The 21,877-nt window shown below is 37.8% G+C and overlaps 1 protein-coding gene across 3 annotated transcripts in view; it reads left to right on the top strand.

Moving 5' to 3' along the window:
- HMMR (hyaluronan mediated motility receptor) overlaps positions 1-8,852 on the top strand; it is a 59,464-nt gene extending 50,612 nt beyond the window's left edge. The window contains exons 17-19 of one of the 3 annotated variants that reach the window (XR_012001192.1): positions 4,377-4,539; positions 5,110-6,205; positions 7,166-8,852. Coding sequence is in view for 2 of the 3 variants with exons in the window: in XM_072756692.1 (XP_072612793.1) it covers positions 4,377-4,539; positions 5,110-5,129 (183 nt within the window). In the remaining variant the exon portion in view is untranslated. Of the gene's footprint in view, positions 1-4,376; positions 4,540-5,109 lie in introns of all 3 variants that reach the window. The other 2 variants (XM_072756692.1, XM_072756693.1) reach the window with 2 other exon arrangements.
- Positions 8,853-21,877: the final 13,025 nt, after the last annotated feature.

The raw sequence follows: 21,877 nt of genomic DNA, 5'->3' as shown, positions 1-21,877 counted from the left end.
ATTGTGTGGATATGTCATATTTATCTGTCAGTTGATAGACATTTGACTTGTTTCCATCTTTGAGCTATTATGAATGATACTACTGTAAACATTCGTGTAAGTTTTTGTTTGGACATATGTTTTTATTTCTCTTGGGCTTTACTTAAAAGTGAAATAGCTTGGTAATTTAGTGTCTTTATGTTTGGTAACTTAATGTTTAATTTAGTAACTTATGTTTAATTGCTTGGTAATTTAGTAACTTTATGTTTAAACAGTTTGAGGAACTGTTTTCCAGAGTAGCTTTATCTTTCTACATTCTACCTGCAATGCATGAGGGTTCCAGTTTTTCCACATCTTCACCAATATTTGCTGTTACCTGATTTTTTCATTCTGACCATTCTAGTGGACATGAAGAGATACCTAATTGTGGTTTTGATTTCAATTTCCTGGTGACTAATGATGTTGACCATCTTTTCATGTGCTTATTGACCATTTGTATATCTTGCCTAGAGGAACTATTCATATCCTTTGCCCATTTTTAATTGGATTATTGTTTGTTTTTTTAAAAAATTATGACCGTTCTTTACATGTGTGTATGTTCCTTATCAGATACATCTTCTTGAAATATTTTCTCGCATTCTATACATTGTCGTTTCACTTTCGTATTGATGTTCACTGAAGCACAAAATTTTGACAAAGTCTAATATATCTTTTCCTTTGTTTCTTGTTCTTTGGCATTTAACAATCCTTTGTCAAATCCTAGGTCTTGAAGATTTATCCCTATGTTTCTTTCTAATAGTTTTATGTTTAAGCTTTTACATTTAGGTCATTGATCTATTTGAGGGTTTTATATACAGTGTGAGGTAAGGGTCCAACTTTATTCCTTAGCATGTGGATATCTAGTTGGTCTCTTGCCATTTGTTAAGGAGACTCTTCTTTCCCCAGTGAATGGTCTTGGCATCTTTGTTGAAAATCAGTTGACCACATATTTATGGTTTATTTCTAGACTCTCAAATGCATTCCACTGATCTATCCTTGTACTTCCACACGGTCTTGATTACTGTTGGTTCATAGTAAGTTTTAAAACCAGGAAGCATGGATCATGCTTTTTTTTTTTTTTTTTTTTTTTTTTTTTTTTTTTAAGACTGTTTTTGTTGCTCTGGGTCCCTTGCAATTCCATATGAATTCCAGAATCAGCTATCCAGCTTTTACAAAGAAGTCATTTAAGATTCACATGGGAATTACGTTGAGTCTGTAGATAGCCTTGGAGCATATTGCCATCTTAACTATGTTACATCTTCTGATCCATGAACATGAGATATTTTTCCAATTATTTAGATCTTTAATTTCTTCCAACAACATTTGGAGTTCTCAAAGTATAAATTTTGTACTTCTTTTGTTAAATTTATTCTTAAGTATTTTATCCTTTTTATTGTTATTGTAAATGAAGTTGTTTGCTTAATTTCATATTTGGGTGGTTCATTGCAAGTGTATAGAAATAAATTTGATTTTTGTGTGCTCGTCATGTTTTCTCCAATCTTGTTAAACTCATTTATTTGTCGTAATAGTTTTTTTAGTGGCTTCTTTAGGATTTTCTTTATAGAAGATCATTTGTAAATAGAGATAGTTTTACTTCTCTTCTAACCTGAATGCAGTTGATTACTTTTTCTTGCCTAAGTTCCCTGGGTAGAACCTCCAGACAATGTTGAATAGAAGTGATAAGAGTGAAATCCTTGTTTCGGTCCTGATTTGGGGGAAAACATTCACACTTTCACCATTAAGTAAACTATTAGCTGTGGGTTTGCCATAGCTACTCTTTATCAAATTGAGAAAGTTTTCTTCTATTACTATTTTTTTTTTAGTGTTTTTATCATAAAAGGGTGTTAAGTTTTGTCAAATGTCTTTTCGGTGTCTATAAGGTGATCAGGTGACTTTCACTCTATTGATATGCTCTCTTAAATTAATTGATTTTCAGATGTTAAATTAACCTTTCATTTCTGATAAATTTCACTTGGTCATGGTGTATGACTCCCTTTATAGGTTGCTGGATTCACTTTGCTAATATTTGTTTAAGATGTTTTCATCCATATTCCCAACAGACACTGGTCTATAGGTTTTATGTAATATCTTTGTCTGGCTTGGGTATCAAGGTGACGCTGACCTCATTAAATTAGTTGGAAAATATCTTGTCTTTTTACTTTTTGAAATAGTTTGTGAATAATTGGTATTAATTCTTCACTGAATGTGCAATAGAATTCAGTAATGAAGCCATCTGGACCTTGGCTTTTCTTTGTGGGTAGTGTTTGATTACTATTCAGTCTCTTTACCTCGTATGAGTCTGTTCATATTGACTTCTTTTTGGCTAGTTTCAGTAGTTTGTGTCTTCCTAGGAATTTGTCCATTTCATTTAAGTTCCAGATTTATGGATATACGATTGTTCACAATATTCTTTTTAATAATCCTTATAATTATGATAAGGTCAGTCATCATGTCCCTTCTTTCGTCTCTGATTCTAGTAATTTGAGTATTCTCACTTTTTTATGGTTCCTTTAGCTCTATAATTATATTTTTAATGGCTACACTAAAATCTCTTTTTTGGATAAGTCCAATATCTGGTTACTATTGCAGGCAGTTTTGGTTCCCTGCTTTTTTCCAATGTATAGGTCATGCTTTCCTGTGTATTTGTAAATTTTTGTTAGATAGTGGATACTTTAAATTATATATTGTAGCACTCTGGTTACAGCCCTCTCCTTCCAGGCCTGCTGTCATTTTCTTTGTTTAGTAATCGGTTGGATTGTGCTAGTAAAGCCTATTCCTTCTATCATGCCCAGGAATGTTGTGCCTCTGATGTTGCTACTCAGGGAGTTTCAGTTTAGAACATGCCCACAGTCACGCTGACATGACACTGATTTTGATAGGGCTGTCTTCCTCTATTTCCCTGATCACCTGTTCCTAGATAACTAGTTGCTTATTGCTCTGTTATTTCCAGCAGTGCCCTGGAGTATAATTGCTCTATGAGCTAACCCAATTAAATTCTGGCTCTTTCATTGGAAGTGTGTCTGAGGTCAGTGACTGATTATGTTCTGACTCCAGAAGGGCTCCTCCCTGATGTTGTATTTACCAGGTCTAAACCTACAGTTTAGCCTGTATTTTGAAGCACCTCCCAGTTCCCTTATTCCCTCACTCTCCTGTTATTCACAGCACCCTTCAGCTTGAACTTCTCTAAAGTCTGTTGCAAGTGAAATCAGCCCCTTTGGCAAGAAATTAGGAGCTACATGTTTTATAGCCTACTCCCTACCCCCAAATAAAATCTCTGAGACAGGGCTCTGGAGCTGAAGTTGGAGAAAATGACAAGCTTTTCTGTGAGTGATACATCTGGCCTAGGGACTGAATGCTTGGTGGACATAGGGGAAAGGGGAACAGCCTGAGGTTCTCTCAGATTGCCTTTCCTGGCAAGGAATTATTGCCTCATGAGCCAGGGCAAAGGCGATCAGGGTCCCAGCATTTTCAGCACACAGCATTTAAGGTGGAGCCTTTGTTCTACAGAAGAAAGGTTTCTACACCTCTCAGCCACATGTATTTGGGACATGAACTCAGCAGCAGGTAGCTGGGGGTTGCTGGGTGGGGAGAGGGCCCTGTATTCCTGACTACACCTGTCTGGTATAGGGTGTTCACCTTGCTAAACTAGGAGTAGGTAAAAAGGAGCAGGATTGGTTCAGATACCACAAACCCTTGCCTTTCTGTACCATATTTTTCTAGATATCCTTGAAAAGATGTTTCTTCATTAGCTATTTTGCTTTGGGACTATTTTTACATGCTTTAAATGGTTACCTTTTTTATGATTTTTAGTTTCACTAGGAAGCAGGTTAGTGGAGCTTCTCATGCTGTCATTCCAGAGATTGATCTCTGCACTTAATTTAGAGATGAACTTTCATCAGAAACATAGTTTTGGGGGCACCTGGGTGGCTCAGTCAGTTAGTGTCTGCCTTCAAGAGTCTGCCTTCAGCTCAGGTCATGATCCCAGGGTTCTGGAATCAAGTCCCATGATCAAGTTCCCTGCTCAGCAGGGAAGTTGGCTTCTCCCTCTCCTTCTGCCCCTCCCCCTGCTTGTGCTCCCTTGCTCTCTCTGTCAGATAAATAAGTAAAATCTTTAAAAAAAAAAAAAAAAAAAAAAAACTGTAACTGTAGAATGGCAAGAGGATTTAAATGTCCCATTATCTCCTTTGTCACAGCCCTTCAGAGTCATTTTGTAATTTTTAGTCTTAAAGCCCATATCTAGTAGCGATTTTTGCCTTTTGGTTTGGTAGATGAGCAACTTTGGAACTTGTCAATAACATCGATAACATGTTTCATGCACATGAACTTTAATAATTGTTGTCTGTATTTTTCTTACATAGGAGGTGTCAAAACTCCGCTCTCAGCTCGCTAAAAGAAAACAAAGTGAGACAAAACTTCAGGAGGAATTGAATAAAGTTCTTGGTATCAAACACTTTGATCCTTCAAAGGCTTTTCTTCATGAAAGCAAAGAAAATTTTGCTCTCAAAACACCATTGAAAGAAGGTAAGAAATGAATAAATGTGTGTCATCTTTCTTTGGATTTGCTTTCACAGCATTTCTCAAGTTACCCATTTTTATGAACTGTGAAAATTTGTTTGACAATTTCTGATATAGAAAATCCATACTAAGATTTTTATGTAAAATGCCTTTCTTTCCTCTTCCATATTCCCTATTTTCCACATATCTAGATCCCACCTTCAAGCTCAGTTCACGTCCCATCTTCCTTGAAACCTTGTCTGTCTGGCTTTTTTTGCTCCTACCTACCCATCCACCCCCAGAAATGCTCCCTCTATCATACCCTTAAAATTTTAGCCTATGTGTCAAATTTGTAGATGTGGAAAAGTAAAGTTTTCTTTTTTGGCTATGAATCTTTTTATCTTTGACAATAAATCAATATTGGTTGAAATAGTGAATGAAGAAATAGAATTATGTGGGGAACCTGGCTAGTTTAGTTGGAGGAACATGCAACTCTTGATCTCAAGGTCATAAGTTCAAGCCCCACATTGCTTATAGAGATTATTTAAATAAGGTTAACTTAAAATACTAATACCTCCTTTTTAATAATTCTTCCAGGCAATACAAACTGCTATTGAGCTCCTGTGGAGTTTCAAGAATAATGCACGTGAATATCGGGACGACCTGTTAAAAATTATTTCATTCTTTTTATTATTGTTTTTGCTATTGTTACTGTTATTATGTTTCTAATGAATATTTTTAATGTATTTAATATTAACTTCCTGTTCTTAAGTATGTGAAGGGAAGTTCACATACATACATACCAGTATGACTTCTGACATTTTATTTTCTATTGTCTGTACCTCCTCCTTGATGCTTACCTTTATCACCTCATTCTAAACTTTCTCTCTGGCTTTCCAGCTTTACAGCTCATCCCATCAAATCAACATTCCTTTAAAAATTGCTGATTATTATTCTCCTACTCTGAAACGTCAGATGGTTTCAAGATTCTAATCCAGAGTTTTTTTAATTCAATACTGGAAGCCTTTTCTAATCTGAACATCTTAAACTGGGCAAAAACACCTCGGTCTGTTCTTGACTCTACTTTGTCTAATAATGTTCATTCTGTTATATCCATCATCCATTTGTCCGGTGCAAATAAGAAATAAGGGTATGTCTAACTCCACAACAATCTTTTTGTCTCTTATCAGGGTCACGGAGTTGGTCAAGAATTTGCAGATTCCTAGACTCCATCTCAATCCTACTAAATTAAAATCTGGAGTTTAGCCTGAACATCTGCATTTTTTTTTAACATCTGCATTTTTAACCAACTCTGAAGTCAATTCTTAGATACACTAAAAATCTGAGAAACTGTCCTCAAGAGAATTTATCTTAGAGTACTTGGCATCTGATTACTAACTGCTTAGTTAATAAGTGTGTAATATGAAATAAAACCACACATTAAGTCATTTACCCAGTTATTCAACTTGTATTATATGAAGTTACATAAATGGTTCTATTTAAGGTGTATTTCTTGTCTTTGCTCTCCCCTCCCTACCTTGTCCCGAGAATCACACATAGTAGTATATTATTTAGAAACTGGTGATTCTTCATTTAAAATAACTGATTTGGGCAGCCCCTGTGGCTCAGCAGTTTAGTGCCGCCTTTAGTCCAGGGCCTAATCCTGGAGACCCAGGATCGAGTCCCATATCCGGCTCCCTGCATGGAGCCTGCTTCTTTGTCTGCCTGTGTCTCTGCCTCTCTCTCTCTCTCTCTCTCTCTCTGTGTGTGTCTCTCATAAATAAATAAATAAAATCTTTTTAAAAATTAAATAAAATAACTGATTTATGGGACGCCTGGGTGGCTCGCCGGTTTAGCGCCTGCCTTCAGCCCAGGGCATGATCCTGGAGTCTTAGGATCAAGTCCCACATTGGGCTCCCTGCATGGAGCCTGCTTCTCTCTCTGCCTGTGTCTCTGCCCCTCTCTCTCTCTCTCTGTGTCTGTCGTGAATAAATAAAATCTTTAAAAAAAATAAAATAACGATTTACAAAGTTGGCATGATATTGTAAGCCACAAGTTCAGAAGAATTGTAGAAATTAGAAAAAAAAAAACACTTCAAATATAAAGACAAAAATAGGTGAAAAGTGAAACAGTGTTAAAAGATATACCATTCTGAAGCATAACATCAGCAAGGTGGCAGAAGAGAATCCTTGGACCCTCCTCTCCCCAAAAAACATACCAAGTCATTGGTAATACAGAGACAAATTCACTTTGTGAGCAATCCAGAAACTAGTTGAGAGTGCCAAAAATATAAGTAGGGAAAGCATAGTGCCTTCAATAAATAGTGTTGGCAAAACTGGATATCTAAATGCAAAACAGTGAACCATACACAAAAATCATCTCCAAGATCTTAAACCATTAAACAACTAGAAGAAAATATAATAGGAAAGCTTTATGACATCACTCTTGGCAATGATTTCTTGATTATGAGAGATATCAATAGCCTCCCTCAGGGGCACCTGGATGGCTCAGTTGGTTAAGCATCTGACTCTTGATCTCACCTCAGGTCTTTTTTTTTTTTTTTTGGTCTTTTTTTTTTTTATTTTTATTGTTTTATGATAGGCACACAGTGAGAGAGAGAGAGAGACAGAGACACAGGCAGAGGGAGAAGCAGGCTCCATGCACCGGGAGCCCGACGTGGGACTCGATCCCGGGTCTCCAGGATCGCGCCCTGGGCCAAAGGCAGGCGCTAAACCACTGCGCCACCCAGGGATCCCCTCACCTCAGGTCTTAATCATAAGATTCTGAATTCAAGCTTTGTGTTGAAAAAAATCAGAAAGAATATTGAAGATTTAGACAATACTCTGAACCAAGTTGATTAGATTGACATTTATGAAAAAACTACCCAACAACAATAATATATACATTCTTTTTATGTGAACATATAAAATTTACCAATGTCGACTATATCCTGGGCCACAAAACCAGTTCTCAATATTAATGGATTCCAATCCTATCTGGTATGTTCTCTGTCCACAATAGATTTAATTTAGAAATCAATAACAGATCTCTGGAAAACCCATAGATAGTTGGGAGATTAAGTAATACATTTTTTTAAGATTTTTATCTATTCATCATAGAGAGCACAAGCAGGGTGAGTGGTAGGCAGAGTGAAAGGGAGAAGCAGGCTCCCCGCTAAGCATGGAGCCCAGTTGAGGGCTTGATCCCAGGACCCTGGGATCCTAACCTGAGCCGAAGGCAGATACTTTACCAACAGAGTCACCCAGGTACCCCTAAAGAATACATTTCTAAATAAGCCATGGGTCATTTAGAAAAATCAAAGGGAAAATTAGGAACTTTTTCAAACAGAATCAAAATGAAGATACAACATAGCAAAATGCTATGGACTGCTGCTAAAGCAGATTTCGAGCAGTTATCTCACTGAATGCCTATATTTCAAAAGAAGAAAGCTCTTAAATCAATAACTTTAGCTTTTAACTTAGGAATGAGAAATAGAAGAGCAACTTAAACCCAAACTAAGTAAAGGAAAAGGAAAACTAAAGGTCAGAGTAGAACTCAATAAACTAGAAAACAAAAATCATAAAGTCAATGCAAGATTTTATTTACTGAGATCAACAAAATTGCTAAATCTCTAGCTAGACTGATTAGGAAAAAAAAATAAACTACCAATATTAGGAATAAGAAAAGTATTTTTGTGAAGAACATATTTACTGCCTTAATTATAGTGATGGTTTTTTGGGTTGTGTATATCTATCTATATATGTATATATGTCAAAACATCAAATTATATATCTTTAATATATACAGTTTATTGTATGTCATCCCTCAATAAAGGTTTTAAAACAAATGGTTCATTCCCAAATTAAAGTCTTAATGTTGAGATTATTCTTTGGACTACTGGTTTAAAATGGGTTTATTTATGAAGACTAGTTTATGTTTGTGTGTATTATTTTTTGTTAATATTTGTTTTAAATGAAATTAGGTTTCATTCTTGTACTTTTTTTAAAAAATTGAGTTTTGTAAGGAGGGTTTCAGAATTTTTTAATCATTAATGGAAGAAAATCCTTTAAGAGAAGAAAATATGCCCTTGTTAAAAGTATATTTTCTAAAAAGAATATAAACAATGTGAAGCTAATGATTTCTCCCCTTTTAAGATTATGAAGAAAATGAAACATCTTCTAAGGAGGAATCTTTGGTACCACGTGTGTGATGCTTCAGACTGAGAAGACTGAGTCCCAAGCTTTATTTTGTGTCCTCTCCTAACCCCAAACATCCCCAGCATTGTAATCCTTCAAGTATGATATAAATATCTTTATCTCAATAAATAAAATACCACATTCCATTTATTAGTATATTTATTAGGTATTTGGGATGTAAAATATATTCTCAGAGTTTTACTAACACTCAGTAGCTTCTGAGAAGCTTCTAGTCTTGAAAGGCCACATACTGGAAAGTGTTTGTGGTTAAGGCCTAATGAAGATTTACAGGTACTCCTAAAGATTAGACTTCTGACCTAGGCCTTAAGTAATCGAGTTGATCTCAATTTTCCTCCTATTGCAGGTAAAATATATATATATATATATATATATAAAATATAAATATATAAAATATATATAAATATAAAATATAAATATAAATATATAAAATATAAATATAATATATAAAAATATAAATATATAAAATATAAATATATATATATAAAATATATATATATATATTTTTTTTTAAGATTTTATTAGCATGAGCAGAGGAGAAGCAGGACTTCCTACTGAGTGTGGAGCGACACACAGGGCTGGATCCCAGAACCCTGAGATCATGACCTGAACCAAGGTCAGATGCTTAACTAACTGAACCACCCAGGCATTCCACAGATAATATTTTCTAAAGGTGGTCACACTAACATCTCCCACCCAACATTTCCTCTCACCTTCCTGTTAAAATTCAACTGTCTGCATCTTATACTTTTGTACCAAGGCTATTGAACATACCAAATAATATCCTCTGATATCAAAGTTGGTGGCCATGTCAAGGTCCTTCTTTCTAAACTTAACTAGGCTCTTGAGGTCACCTAACAATTCTGTGTTTCTTTTTCTTCCCCAACGCCCCGCTTCCCCCCTCCCCTTTTTTTTTTTTAGTAGGTGCCACACCAAACATGGGGCTTAAACTCACAACCCTGAGATTAAGAGTTGCATGCTTAGGGGCACCTGGGTGGCTCAGTTAAGTGTTTCCTTTCAGCGTAGGTCATGATCCTAGCCTGATTGAGCCTGCATTAGGCCCCCTGCTCCATAGGGAGTCTGCTTCTCTCTCTGCCCCTCACTTCACTTGTGCTTTCTCTCTCTACCTCTCAAATAAATAAAATCTTAAAAATATATATTAAGAGTCACGTGCTCTACTGAGTTGGCCAGCTAGGCACCCCTCTTTCCCATTTTTAATTTTTCTCAAACTTCTGATTTCAGCACCACCTTCTTAAGCCAATGATAGATACTTCTACTTCACAAAGAAAATAGAAATAATTAATGGTGGAATGTCTTAAAAATATGTTGCTCAATAGTTGGGAGATAACTGGCTTTCCACCTAGGGAGAAGTTATATCTTTCACCTCACTTTCAAACCAAAAATAAATTTCAGATTTAAAATTTAAGAATAATGGGGGTGCCTGGCTGGCTCAGTCAGTTAAGCATCTGCTTTTAGCTCAGGTCATAATCCCAACGTCCTGGGATGGAGCACCAAGTTGGGCTCCCCACTGAGCAGAGAGTCTGCTTCCCCCTTTCCATCTGCCCTTCCCACCCACTTGTACTCTCTCTCTCTCTCAAATAAATAAAATATTTTTAAAAACCCCAATATCATAGTCCACAATGATGTCTGAATAATTTCAAAATGGAGATTTTCTATAGAAGACTGAAGCCACAAAATATAGCCACTTTTTTATTTCATAAAAAGTAAAAAAATCCAGATGGAGAAAGACTCCACAGTCACTTGATAAGCACATATGACAGGCAAAGCAAATTTCTTCTTTAAAAAAAAAAAATTTATTTATTTTTTCATGATAGAGAAAGAGAGAGGCAGAGAGAAGCAGGCTCCATGCAGGGAGCTGGATGTGGGACTCAGTCCTAGGACTCCAGGATCATGCCCTGGGCCAAAGGCAGATACTCAACTGCTGAGCCACCCAGGCATCCCCAAATTTCTTCTGATTAGACAGTTTTATAAATTAAGGATAATACCAAAAGTCCAAAAGTAGTCAAGATCTATGAAGACCGAACCTAGAAGAAAAGCAAGTGTTCTTTACTTTGGAAAGGATAATCCATCATCATCTCAGAAATGCAAAGTAAAATGAAACACCAGTATTTATCAGATTAACAATGATCAAAAACTATGATGAGGGATCCCTGGGTGGCTCAGCCGTTTAGCACCTGCCTTTGGCCCAGGGCATGATCCTGGGGTCCCAGGATAGAGTCCCAAGTCGGGCTCCCTGCATGGATCCTGCTTCTCCCTCTGCCTGTGTCTCTGCCTCTATGTGTGTGTGTGTGTCTCATGAATAAATAAATATTTTTTTTAAAAAATCGACTGGACAGTATCTGTTAAAATAAAATAATATATATATATATATATATATGCCCTTTGGCCAGAAATTTCTCTCCCAAGACTTTGGTTTGTTTGTTTGTTTGTTTGTTTCTTCCAGGACTTCATCTTTCAGACTGGTATCTATACAAAGACTTTAGCCTAAGAATGTTCCCTACAAAATTGTCTGAAAGCAAAAGGTGATAGAGGTCTTTGACTAGCTAAGTGGTTAACTAAGGTCTTGGTTTGCAAAGTACTTAGTGATCTAGCAGGAATTTCCAACCCCTTCTAGGTCAGGTCAGGTGGTGAGTACTAAGCTAGGACCTGAACAAATGCATAGGAGTGAGTCAGATAAGGGAAGGATTCAGTGGAAATGTATTATCCAATGGAAAGTTAAGAGAGTTTGCTCCATTTGAGAAACAACATTCAGTATCACCAGAGAAAAGTTGAACTGCAAGAATAAATAGATCTGACCGTGAATGGTAAAAAGGAAAACGTATACTATGAAATTTGATCTTTAACCCGTGGACAATGGGGAGCCCTTAAAGGGCAATGGATCAGCATCAGATGTTTCTGAATGTCACATTGCTGAGTGGAAAATTAGTTCTATGGGAATAAATCAGAAGTTAGATCATTTATCCAATGATATTTACTAGTACCTATTGTGTGTTAGACACTGTCTAGTTGCTGTAGAAAAAGAAAAAGATAATTATCCAGGTAAAAGCAGATGGCCCATAGCCTGAGGAATAGTTGAGACTCTCCGGTTTGTACAACAGATGAGTGACCTTGCTATCACCTGAGATAAAGAACTTAGATGAAAGAGCTCATTTGCCAAGTGAAGTGGACACAGTCAGTTTGGGATATACTGAGTTTGAGGTGGAGTGGAGATGTCAGATAGAATCTTGCATGTGAAAAAAAAAAAAAAAAAAAGAATCTTGCATGTGTAGGTCCTCAGGAGAAGGCTCTGAACAACATACACATCTGGGAACAGTAAGAGTGTGGATAGTAACTGATTCTTAGGGATTGGTGAGATCTGCCAGTGAGAGTCATTTAACAAATCAAAAATTTTTTAAATAACTACTATGCTAGAGGCCAAAGAATTGTATAAAGACGGTTCCTATCTCCACAGAGCTTTCAATCTAGCAAGAAAGACAGGCTCATGCATACATAAAGTTACAAACTGATTTAATGATGCTGAAATAAAAGCACAACTTTAATAATATGATGGAGATACAGAGCATAATAAATGACAGCAATGGATTACACCAAATGCTGCCAAAAATCATCATCATCATCACAGTCCCAGTTCTCCCCAAGGGAGGAGGATATCTACAAGGAGAAAGTTCAGGCCTTTCAGAAAGCTGTGAAATGAATGGACTATATTTCTGAGCGAGTGACAGGCTGGTGTGTACTGAAGGTGTGGATGAGGTCTCTTTAGAAAGAAAGAGCTAAACTTTGGACTTTTTATTAACACTTCAAGCTTTTGCTTCAAGGTTTTTGGCATGCGGCCTCCCAGGGAACATGCAGGACCTGGCCTATGTGTGCTGAGGCTCACAGGTAAAAGTCCAAGTTATAGGAGGCCAGGGCTTGGGAACTGAGGGTCATGTCTAGTTTAACCTAGTCCCAGTACAGCCATGTTAGCCTTTAACTTTAACTACCTGTCCATGTTCACACTGACAAGAGAGCATCGTCCACAATTTGGGATACCCTGCCTCCTTTTCACCATCCCTGGAAACCCTTCCTCCAGATCCTCTCTTCTTGCTGCTGTTCATGACTGCTATAGGAACATCTCCTGAAACAGGGTGGGGGGCCCAAAAGTAGTGGCAAAGTTTTGCTTGTTTGTTTGTTTTAATATTTATTTATTCAAGAGAGACACAGAGAGAGTGGGAGAGATACAGGCAGGGAAAGAAGCAGGCTCCATGCAGGGAGCCCGACGTGGGACCCGATCCTGGGACTTCAGGATCACATCCTGAGCCCAGGGCAGATGCTAAACCACCAAGCCACCCAGGGATCCCAGTAGTGGCAAAGTTAGAGAGAAGGCCCCAGGACCTAAAGACATGGAGTCATTCACTCTCCTTAGAAAAGTTTTTGTTGAGACCCCAACTCTAACATTCTTTCAAATTAAGAGTCATCAGCGCCTTAATCACAAGTCAAATTTTGTTTACTGATTTTCTGAAGACTATCACAACAGAGAGGGCAACTCCAATGCCCTCTTCCCATCTTAGTCACAATAATATTTATCTCTTCTGCCTGAATCAGGAAGAAAGGACTCATCCTCTGTCACCCACAGCCACTTCATAATCCTCATTAGCTGTAGATTCAAGAGAATAACAACAGCAGGACAAACATTTGCTGTTTTTCTGTATTTTCACTTGAACCATCCTAATTCTCTTCTTGGCTCTATGGATGCTGCAAGGTGGGTAGGAGAAAACTAAGAGAGTGCTGTAGGAAATTAAAAAGTACAAAGATTAAAAAAAAAAGTACAAAGATTAATCATTCAAAATCTTATCTCACTACACTGTATTTTAAAACTCATGTTGAGAGAAATGACCAAAGGAGAGGAAATAAGTGTAAAATTTGTGAAAAACAATAAATATTTATTGAGAAACCCAAATTAGAGACATTTAATGTCTTAGAGCCAGGAGGATGCCTGGATCAGTGAGTTAAGTGTCTGACTTTGGCTCAAGTCAGGATCTCAGGACCCTGAGATCAAGCCCCAAATGGGGCATCCCGCTCAGCGGAGAGTCTTGTCCTTCTGCCCCTCCCCCCACTTGGGTGCATGCTCTCTCTTTCTCAAATAAATAAATAAAATCTTAAAAAAAAAAATAAAGCCACCTCTGAAAAAGATACATAGTATAGGTCTGTTTCCCTTGTCTTTCTCATTCTAAGCCACCATAGTCTGATTTCTTTTCCCAATCCTCTGCAAAACTCCTGCGAATTTCTGCAGTGAACTCTACCTTACCAAATCCAATGGGCACCTCCCTAGCTTCATCCTCCACTAACAGAACTTCCTTTCTTGAAATGCGCTCTTTACCAGAGAGCTGGTGCCACGTCCTTGGTTTTCTCTCAACCTAACTGCTGCTTTTCTCACTCGTTTGTTGCACCATCCTGTACCTGGCTTGTCATTATTGCAGTAAGGAGTTGAACCTGAACTCTTTTCTTTTACTACACTCTCCCCCTAGATGACCTCATTAAGTGTTCTGGACTTTGCTACCTCCAACAGAATCACTGATTTAGATGAGGAACATCAGTGCTATCAAGTGAAAGTTGTTAGGTTACAAGATATTCACAGGTCCCAAAGTAGGATCCCAAAGATTACTTATTAATTGCAAAGGGTAAAAGAATGTGCCACCAGGGGCACCTGGCTAGCTCAGTTGGTGGAGTGTGAGACTCTTGATCTTGGTGAGTTCAAGCCCCACCTTTGGTGTAGGGATTACTAAAAAGGAAGGAAGGAGGGGGAGGAAAGATGGAAGGAAGAAAGGAAGGGAGGGAGGGAGAGAGGGAAGGAGAAGGGAGGAAGGGAGGAAGGAAGGAACCATCATACCAAATGGTAAAACACCACTAATATTAGGATGACCTTTTGTCAGATGCCTTCTAATATGATACAATATGCATACACAGCACTATCAGTCTAATCAAGTCTCAAAAATAACACTTTACAGAAAATACAAGACTTAGTCCCTGAAGAAAATCATCAGATAATTGATAATGTCTCGTCAAAAAGCCAATGTGATGAGACAAAAAAAGTATGAATGTTCACATAAAAACTTGCACACAAATGTTTATAGCAGCTTTATTCATAATTGCCAAAACTTGGAAACAGCCAAGATGTCTTTCAGTAGGTGAATGTATAAATAAATTGTGATACACCCAGACAATGGAATATTAATCAGTGTTAAAAAGAATGAGCTATCAAGCCATGAAAATGCACAGAGGAAAAAATGCATATTACGAAGTGAAAAGAGTCATTCTGAAAGAGTCATTCTGTATACTGTGTGATTCTAACTATATGACGTTCCAGAACAGGCAAAATTGTGGAGACAAAAAGATCAATGGTCGCCAGGAGCTGGCAGAGGAAGGAGAGGGATGAATAGGTGGAACACGGAGGATTTCTAGGGCGGTGAAAATGCTCTGTATGACACCACAAAGATATGCCATTGTATATACATTTGCCCAAACTCATAGAATGTACAATACCAAGAGTTTACTAACGTAAAAGTGTGGACCTCTGGTGATTACAGTGTGTCAGTGTAGGTTCATCAACTGTAACAAATGTACCACTCTTGCAGGTTTGTTGCTAAGGAGGGAGGCTGTGCAAGTGTGAGGGGCTGGGATGAAGTGGGGTAGGGAGGGATATGGAGAATCTCTTTACCTTCCACTCACTTTTCCTGTGAATTTAAAACCACTCTTTAAAAAAGGAGATGAAAAGAGTAAACAAAATGTGGGAACCTTCATGACATACTGATTTTTTAAAAAAGTTATAAAATAAATTTTTGGAACAATTAGAGAAATTTAAATGTAGCTGATATGGAATTGTGAATCTTCTTAAGTGTGACAATGGTCTTGCAGTCATATGAGAGAATTACCTTATTCTTAGAAAATGGATACTGATGTTTTTAAAAGTAAAATGTCATGACATTAAAAAAAAAAGTCTTTTTGAAACGTTTCAGAAAAAGCAATTTTTTATATTTTTTTAAGATTTTATTTATTTATTCATGAGAGACACAGGGAAACAGGCAGAGACATAGAGGGAGAAGCAGGCTCCCCACAGGGATCCTGATGCAGGACCAGATCCCAGAACTCCAGGATCACAACTTGAGCCAAAGGCAGATGCTCAACCACTGAGCCACCCAGGTGTCCCACAAAAACCAATTTAATTTAAGAAATATATAGAGGGGAATCTGAGTGGCTCAGTCAGTTAAGCCATCAACTCTTGATTTTGGCTTAGGCCATGGTCTCTGGGGAGTGAGATTGCACCCTCAGCAGGCTCTATGTGCTCAGCGGAGAGTCAGCTTGAGATGCTCTCTCTGCCCTTCCTCCTGCTTATGTGCTCTCTCTTTCTAAAATAAATACATCCTTTTTTTTCTTTTAAGATTTTATCCATTTATTTATGAGAGACAGAGGGAGTGAGGCAGAGATGGAGGCAGAGACGTAGGCAGAGGGAGAAGCGGGCTTTCTGTGGGGACCCCAATGTAGAACTCAATCCCAGGACCCTGGGATCATGACCTGAGTGAAAGGCAGACACTCAACCACTGAGCCATCTAGATGCCCAATAAATAAATCTTTAAAATAATAAAATATATATAGAGAAAGCAATTATAGTAAAATAGTAACAATTGTTGAATTTGGGTAGAATGTTCATTAAGCTCTTCTTTTAATTTTTTTGTAAGTTTGAAAATTTTTATAATAAAAAGTTTAAAAAATTCTACATTAGCTAAAAAGTTGCATATGTACAATTTTAGTTCAGTCCTCTCGAGGTTCTGACTCATGTATCCCTCCTTCCTCACACCCTCAGCTGATGGCATTACCACATACTTAGCTGAGAACTGAAGCAGTCAGGCAGGACTTCCACATCTTTCCTTTGTTAAATTTGCCAACCCGAATACATGTGTCCTCATGTTCTCTTGCCTCTACTCCTTGTAGGACATTGTATTATTGTTTGAAATATAGTAATTCCAGGGGGAGGATTATCCTTCTCCTCTCCATTGAAGTCAGGCTGGGCCATGAGACTTGCAGTGTCCCTCCCTTCAGAAGAATTCGACGTTCTTGTCTCTGCAAATGTGAATTGGAATACAGCCCTATTTCTAAACAAGGTCACATTCTGAGGTGCTGGGGATTAGGATTTCAACATGTCACTTTTGGGGGCAAAATTCAACCTGTAACACATCCTATTAGTTTAGTGGATCCTCCCTACTTCATACAAATGTGCTCTAGTAGTAGACCTTTCAAAACCAAACAAAAAAAAAAAAAAGAGGCAAAACAAAACTCATAATCCTCCTTGGATCTTAAATCACCCTCCACCCTTCCACACATTCACCTCTTTATTTTTTTTTTATTTATATTTTTATTTTATTTTATTTTTATTTTATTTATTTTTTTTTTTACATTCACCTCTTTATAGAAACAGTGTTTGGAAGAGTTTTCTATAATACCTAGTTCCCATCCTTATTTTCCAGTCCTTTCTCTCACCCTTCAGTTAAACTTCTGTACCCTTCCTCCACTAACCTACCAATTCCAGTGGCCACTTCAAAGAATTTGGCAGTGTCCCTGGGATAGTGGTGATGGTTGCACAACTCTAAACATATCATCGAAAACCACTGAATTTAACACTTTAAAAGGCTGACTTTTAAGGTGTTTTTTTTCTGTATTGATTTCCAAATTTCCTTATATAGCATGACAATTAGCTCTCGATTTCTCATGCATCATATATATTTTCTCCCAGCTTGTCTTTTTTTTAAAAAAAGATTTTATCTATTTATTCATGAGAGACACACACAGAGAGAAGCAGAGACACAGGCAGAGGGAGAGGGAGAAGCAGGCTCCCTGCAAGGAGCCAGATGCCAGACTTGATCCCTGGACTCCCATCACGCCCCGAGCTGAAGGCAGACACTCAATCACTGAGCCACCCTGGTGTCCCTCCCAGTTTGTCTTATGACTTGGTTAATTATCACTATTATTGTTGCTGTTGTTATTACATAGATATTCACAAAAATGTACCTGGTTTATGTTGTTGATATTTTCACTTTTGGTTTCTGAATTTCATGATATGCTCATAAAAGGCTACCTCACTCCAAGATTATTGTACGCATTTTCCCCACATCTTAAACCTTTCAAACCTGTTAAGAACTTATTTTAGTATAAGTAGGAATTTATTATTTTTAATGATTAATTTTTTTAAGATTTATTTATTTATGATAGACATAGAGAGAGAGAGAGAGAGAGGCACAGACACAGGAGGAGGGAGAAGCAGGCTCCATGCCGGGAGCCTGACGTGGGACTTGATCCCGGGACTCCAGAATTGTGCCCTGGGCCAAAGGCAGGCGCCAAACCGCTGAACCACCCAGGGATCCCCTAATGATTAATTTTTAATTCATTTTTATTCCCTAATAAATTCCTACATGTATATTTGAGTCTATGAGTTAATTAGCATAAAAGTATCTTTCTTACAAACCTGGGGGGTTAGGAGAAAGATCAGGTTTGGAGGGACAAGATGATGAATTAATATTAAATTTACTTTAAAAAACTTTCTTGGGCCTGTGAGTTTGATATACCAGTGGAACATACTGGTAAAGATGCCTTTTAGGCATGTGGAAATGGGAAGCCATAGCTTGAGAGAGAGTTTGGGACAGAGCCATTCAAGTGGGAATAGGAATCACAGAGATAGGAAAACAGCTAGAATGGTGGAATCCAAGGTAATTTTTAAAAGAGTGTTACAAGCAAGAGGAAGTTGTAAAAAAGAAGAAATAAAAACCTTTGTTCTTGCCCTTGGGGTATCATTATAACTAAGAGATATATCTCTTAACCTTGAAAAAAATGTGTGCATATCCCATCAAGGAAAACGATTTTGATTTCTTAGGTCCTAATGAGTTTAAAAATGTAAATACTGTCCAAGTAGTTCATCATTTGTACTGTAACTGAACTTGGGGGGTTCACCTCTTGGGGTGTATTAAATTGAATACAACCCAAAGAAGTGTTGAAAACAAATAACTTTTTATTACTTCTTACAAGTTAAGAGACAAGGATAGCTTTCAAAGCACTATCTCCCCATGGGGTTAGTAAATGAAGCTTTTATTCGGTGTATTAGGGGGCAGGGAGCTTCCATGTACATTAAAGAATGTATACATATTCTATTACTTAGGCACTTTAGTTTACGCATGCCTAGCTCATCAACATGCTAGAGCATACATACTGAATGTTCAAAAAAATGGCAGAAAACATCACCCACTGAAGATCATCTTAGTATTGTAATGAGCTAAGGGTAACTTCAGGACAGCAGAGGTAAGTTCTGTGCAGGTCCTCAGCTCCAAATTAGTTCAGAATGGCTCATTCACAGGGCTATCAGGAAAATACCTAGCCAGGTGTCTCCTTGGCAGGAAATACTGGTCTGGCAAAACAAAACATTCATACCCTGCTTTTGTCCCTATTCCCTCTCCTCCCTTCTGCTAATAACTTTCAGCCCTCTGATCTGAGTAACTTCCAAATGTAGCCTAGGTCACAGTACCAATGCAATGGCTAACACTACTTCAAACTTACATCCTGGAAATTGCTGACTGAATCTAAGCTTGACTTACCCAAATGATCCAAAATATGACTGTTATTATTTTAAAATTGAGGCATAAATTACATATAGTAATACATATAGTGAAATGAACAGATCTAAAAATCTTTTTTTAAAAAAATTCAATTGCTGGACTCATGGGTGGGTGGCTCAGCAGTTGAGCGTCTGCCTTCAGCTCATGGGATCCAGGATAGAGCCCTGGATGAGGCTCCCTGTGGAAACCCTGCTTCTCCCTCAGCCTATGTCTCTGCCTCTCTGTCTCTCATGAATAAATAAATCTTTAAAAAATAATAAAAATTCAATTGCAACTTATTTTTTTAAACTTTAAATTTTTTTTAAAGTAACCTATAAACCCAGTGTGAGCTTGAACTCATGACCCTGAGATCAAGAGTCACATACTATACTGCCTGCCAGCCAGCCACCTCCAGATAACTTATAGTTTGATAAGCATATGTATCCTTGTTACCTATTAAGATATAAAACTAAAAAAATATATATATATATAAAATATTTTCATTACCTCAGAAGGTTCATTTACGGCCCTCACAATCAACCCCTCCTTCTCCCCCAAGCTAGTTTTTTCACCATAGATTAGTTTCAACTGTTTCAGAATTTCACTTAAGTGGAATTATATTCTTTTGTGTCTAGTTTCCTTAACTCAGCATAATGATTTTGCGTTGCATTCATATAGTTCATTTCTTTGTATAGCTAAGCAATATTCCAATAGTTTGCATATACCACAATCTATCCATTCATCTATTAATGGATATTTAGGTTATTTCCAGTTTTAGGTTATTTTGAATTAATCTGCCATATTCTTGGACAAGTCTTTATGTATATACACTTGCATTTCTCCTTGGTAGTCATCCAGAAATGGAATTGCTGAGTTAGGAGTTCAACTTTATAATAAATCGCCCAACAGTTTTCTAATGTGGTTGTGTCATTTTATACTCCCACTGGCAATGAATGAGCAATCTAGTTGCCAAAAATGCTTGTTAGCATATGATGTTATCTCTTTAATTTTAACCATTGTTAGGTGTGTAATGGTATTGTAACTGAACATAGTGAGTTCCCTCTTTGCTAAGTTACAGATAGGATCTATGCCAAGTGGAGTTGTCGCACAAAGCAAAATTTTATTTGCAACATATAAGGAAGTCACAGGGAATAACTTTCAAAGCGGTGAGTCCCCAAGCAAGGATGAATGGCTTCCTTTTATTTAGGGTTAGGATGAATATTTAGAAGGGAGCCTAGCCTGGTCATTGAATGTAGAGGCAGGCATAAAGTCACACATGTACCTTAAGGAAACATGCCTGTATGTACATGATATAGTGAGTGAATGAGGCTTGTCTTCCCCCCTTCTTGGGTGGAGATTTTATGCTGTTATATTATATAATAATAAAGTATTATAATGAGGGAAAGGTAAACTGTTGGTGACTTCACAGGCCATTTCATTGTCCATCTGTGCAGGTGTGAGCCAGAGTTTGAGTTCAAATTGCTCATGTGATACTCAGGAGAACCCTGCCCAGTCAGACATTATTGCTTGAGGGGTAGTTTAAGTTTCCATCACAGGGTGGATGTTTCGCTCCTCCGGTCTTTTGCCTGAGTTGAGGTAAGCTGGAAAGAAGAGCTTAAGGAAAAATGCGGGACAAAGGTCGGTGGACATGAGTACAAGTCTTAGGGTCTGGCTGGTAACAGTATTTTAAGTTCGTGAGAGACAGAGAGAAGCAGAGACATAGGCAGAGGGAGAAGTGGATTCCCTGTGGGGAAGCCTGATGCGGGACTTGATCCCAGAACCCCCGGATCATGACCTGAGCAAAAGGCAGACGCTCAACCACTGAGCCACCCAGGTGCTCCTCAATATGATTTTAGTTTGCATTTCCCAAATGTTGAACTTTTTCTTATATGATTATTAACCATTCTTACATCTTTGTGAAGTATCTGTTGAAAATGTGTCCATTTTTAAAATGGTGTTTAAAAATTATTAAGTTGTAGTGTTGTTGATATTTGACCTCTGTTCTTCTGGAGCCAAACTATAACACAAGGACAGTGTGGAATAAAGAGTAACAACAGTTTTATTGTCTTGTCAGGCAAAAGAAGCTGCAGCAGGCTTTCAAAAACTGCAAGCCCCCCTGGAGAAAGGGGCTGGGGGCTTTACAGGGGAACAGATGAGCTAGCCAGTTTTCACAGGAATTAGGTTTGTGTGGCCAGCCTCTGTAGTTGGTACTGCAATCAGGGTGGTACTGCGATCCCTTGCAGAAGGGAGGAGGGAGGTTTGTGGGAGAGAGGGAAAAGGTTACTCTGTTTATTTTTAAAGTTTTGTTTGTTTGTTTTAATTTTTATTTATTTATGATAGTCACAGAGAGAGAGAGAGAGAGGCAGAGACACAGGCAGAGGGAGAAGCAGGCTCCATGCACCGGGAGCCCGATGTGGGACTCGATCCCGGGTCTCCAGGATCGCGCCCTGGGCCAAAGGCAGGCGCCAAACCGCTGCGCCACCCAGGGATCCCGGTTACTCTGTTTAAATTCAAGTT

This window comes from Vulpes vulpes, chromosome 4 (assembly GCF_048418805.1).
Source record: "Vulpes vulpes isolate BD-2025 chromosome 4, VulVul3, whole genome shotgun sequence".
In the NCBI taxonomy this organism is placed as follows: Eukaryota; Metazoa; Chordata; class Mammalia; order Carnivora; family Canidae; genus Vulpes; species Vulpes vulpes.
This window is presented reverse-complemented; position numbering and strand designations above follow the sequence as displayed.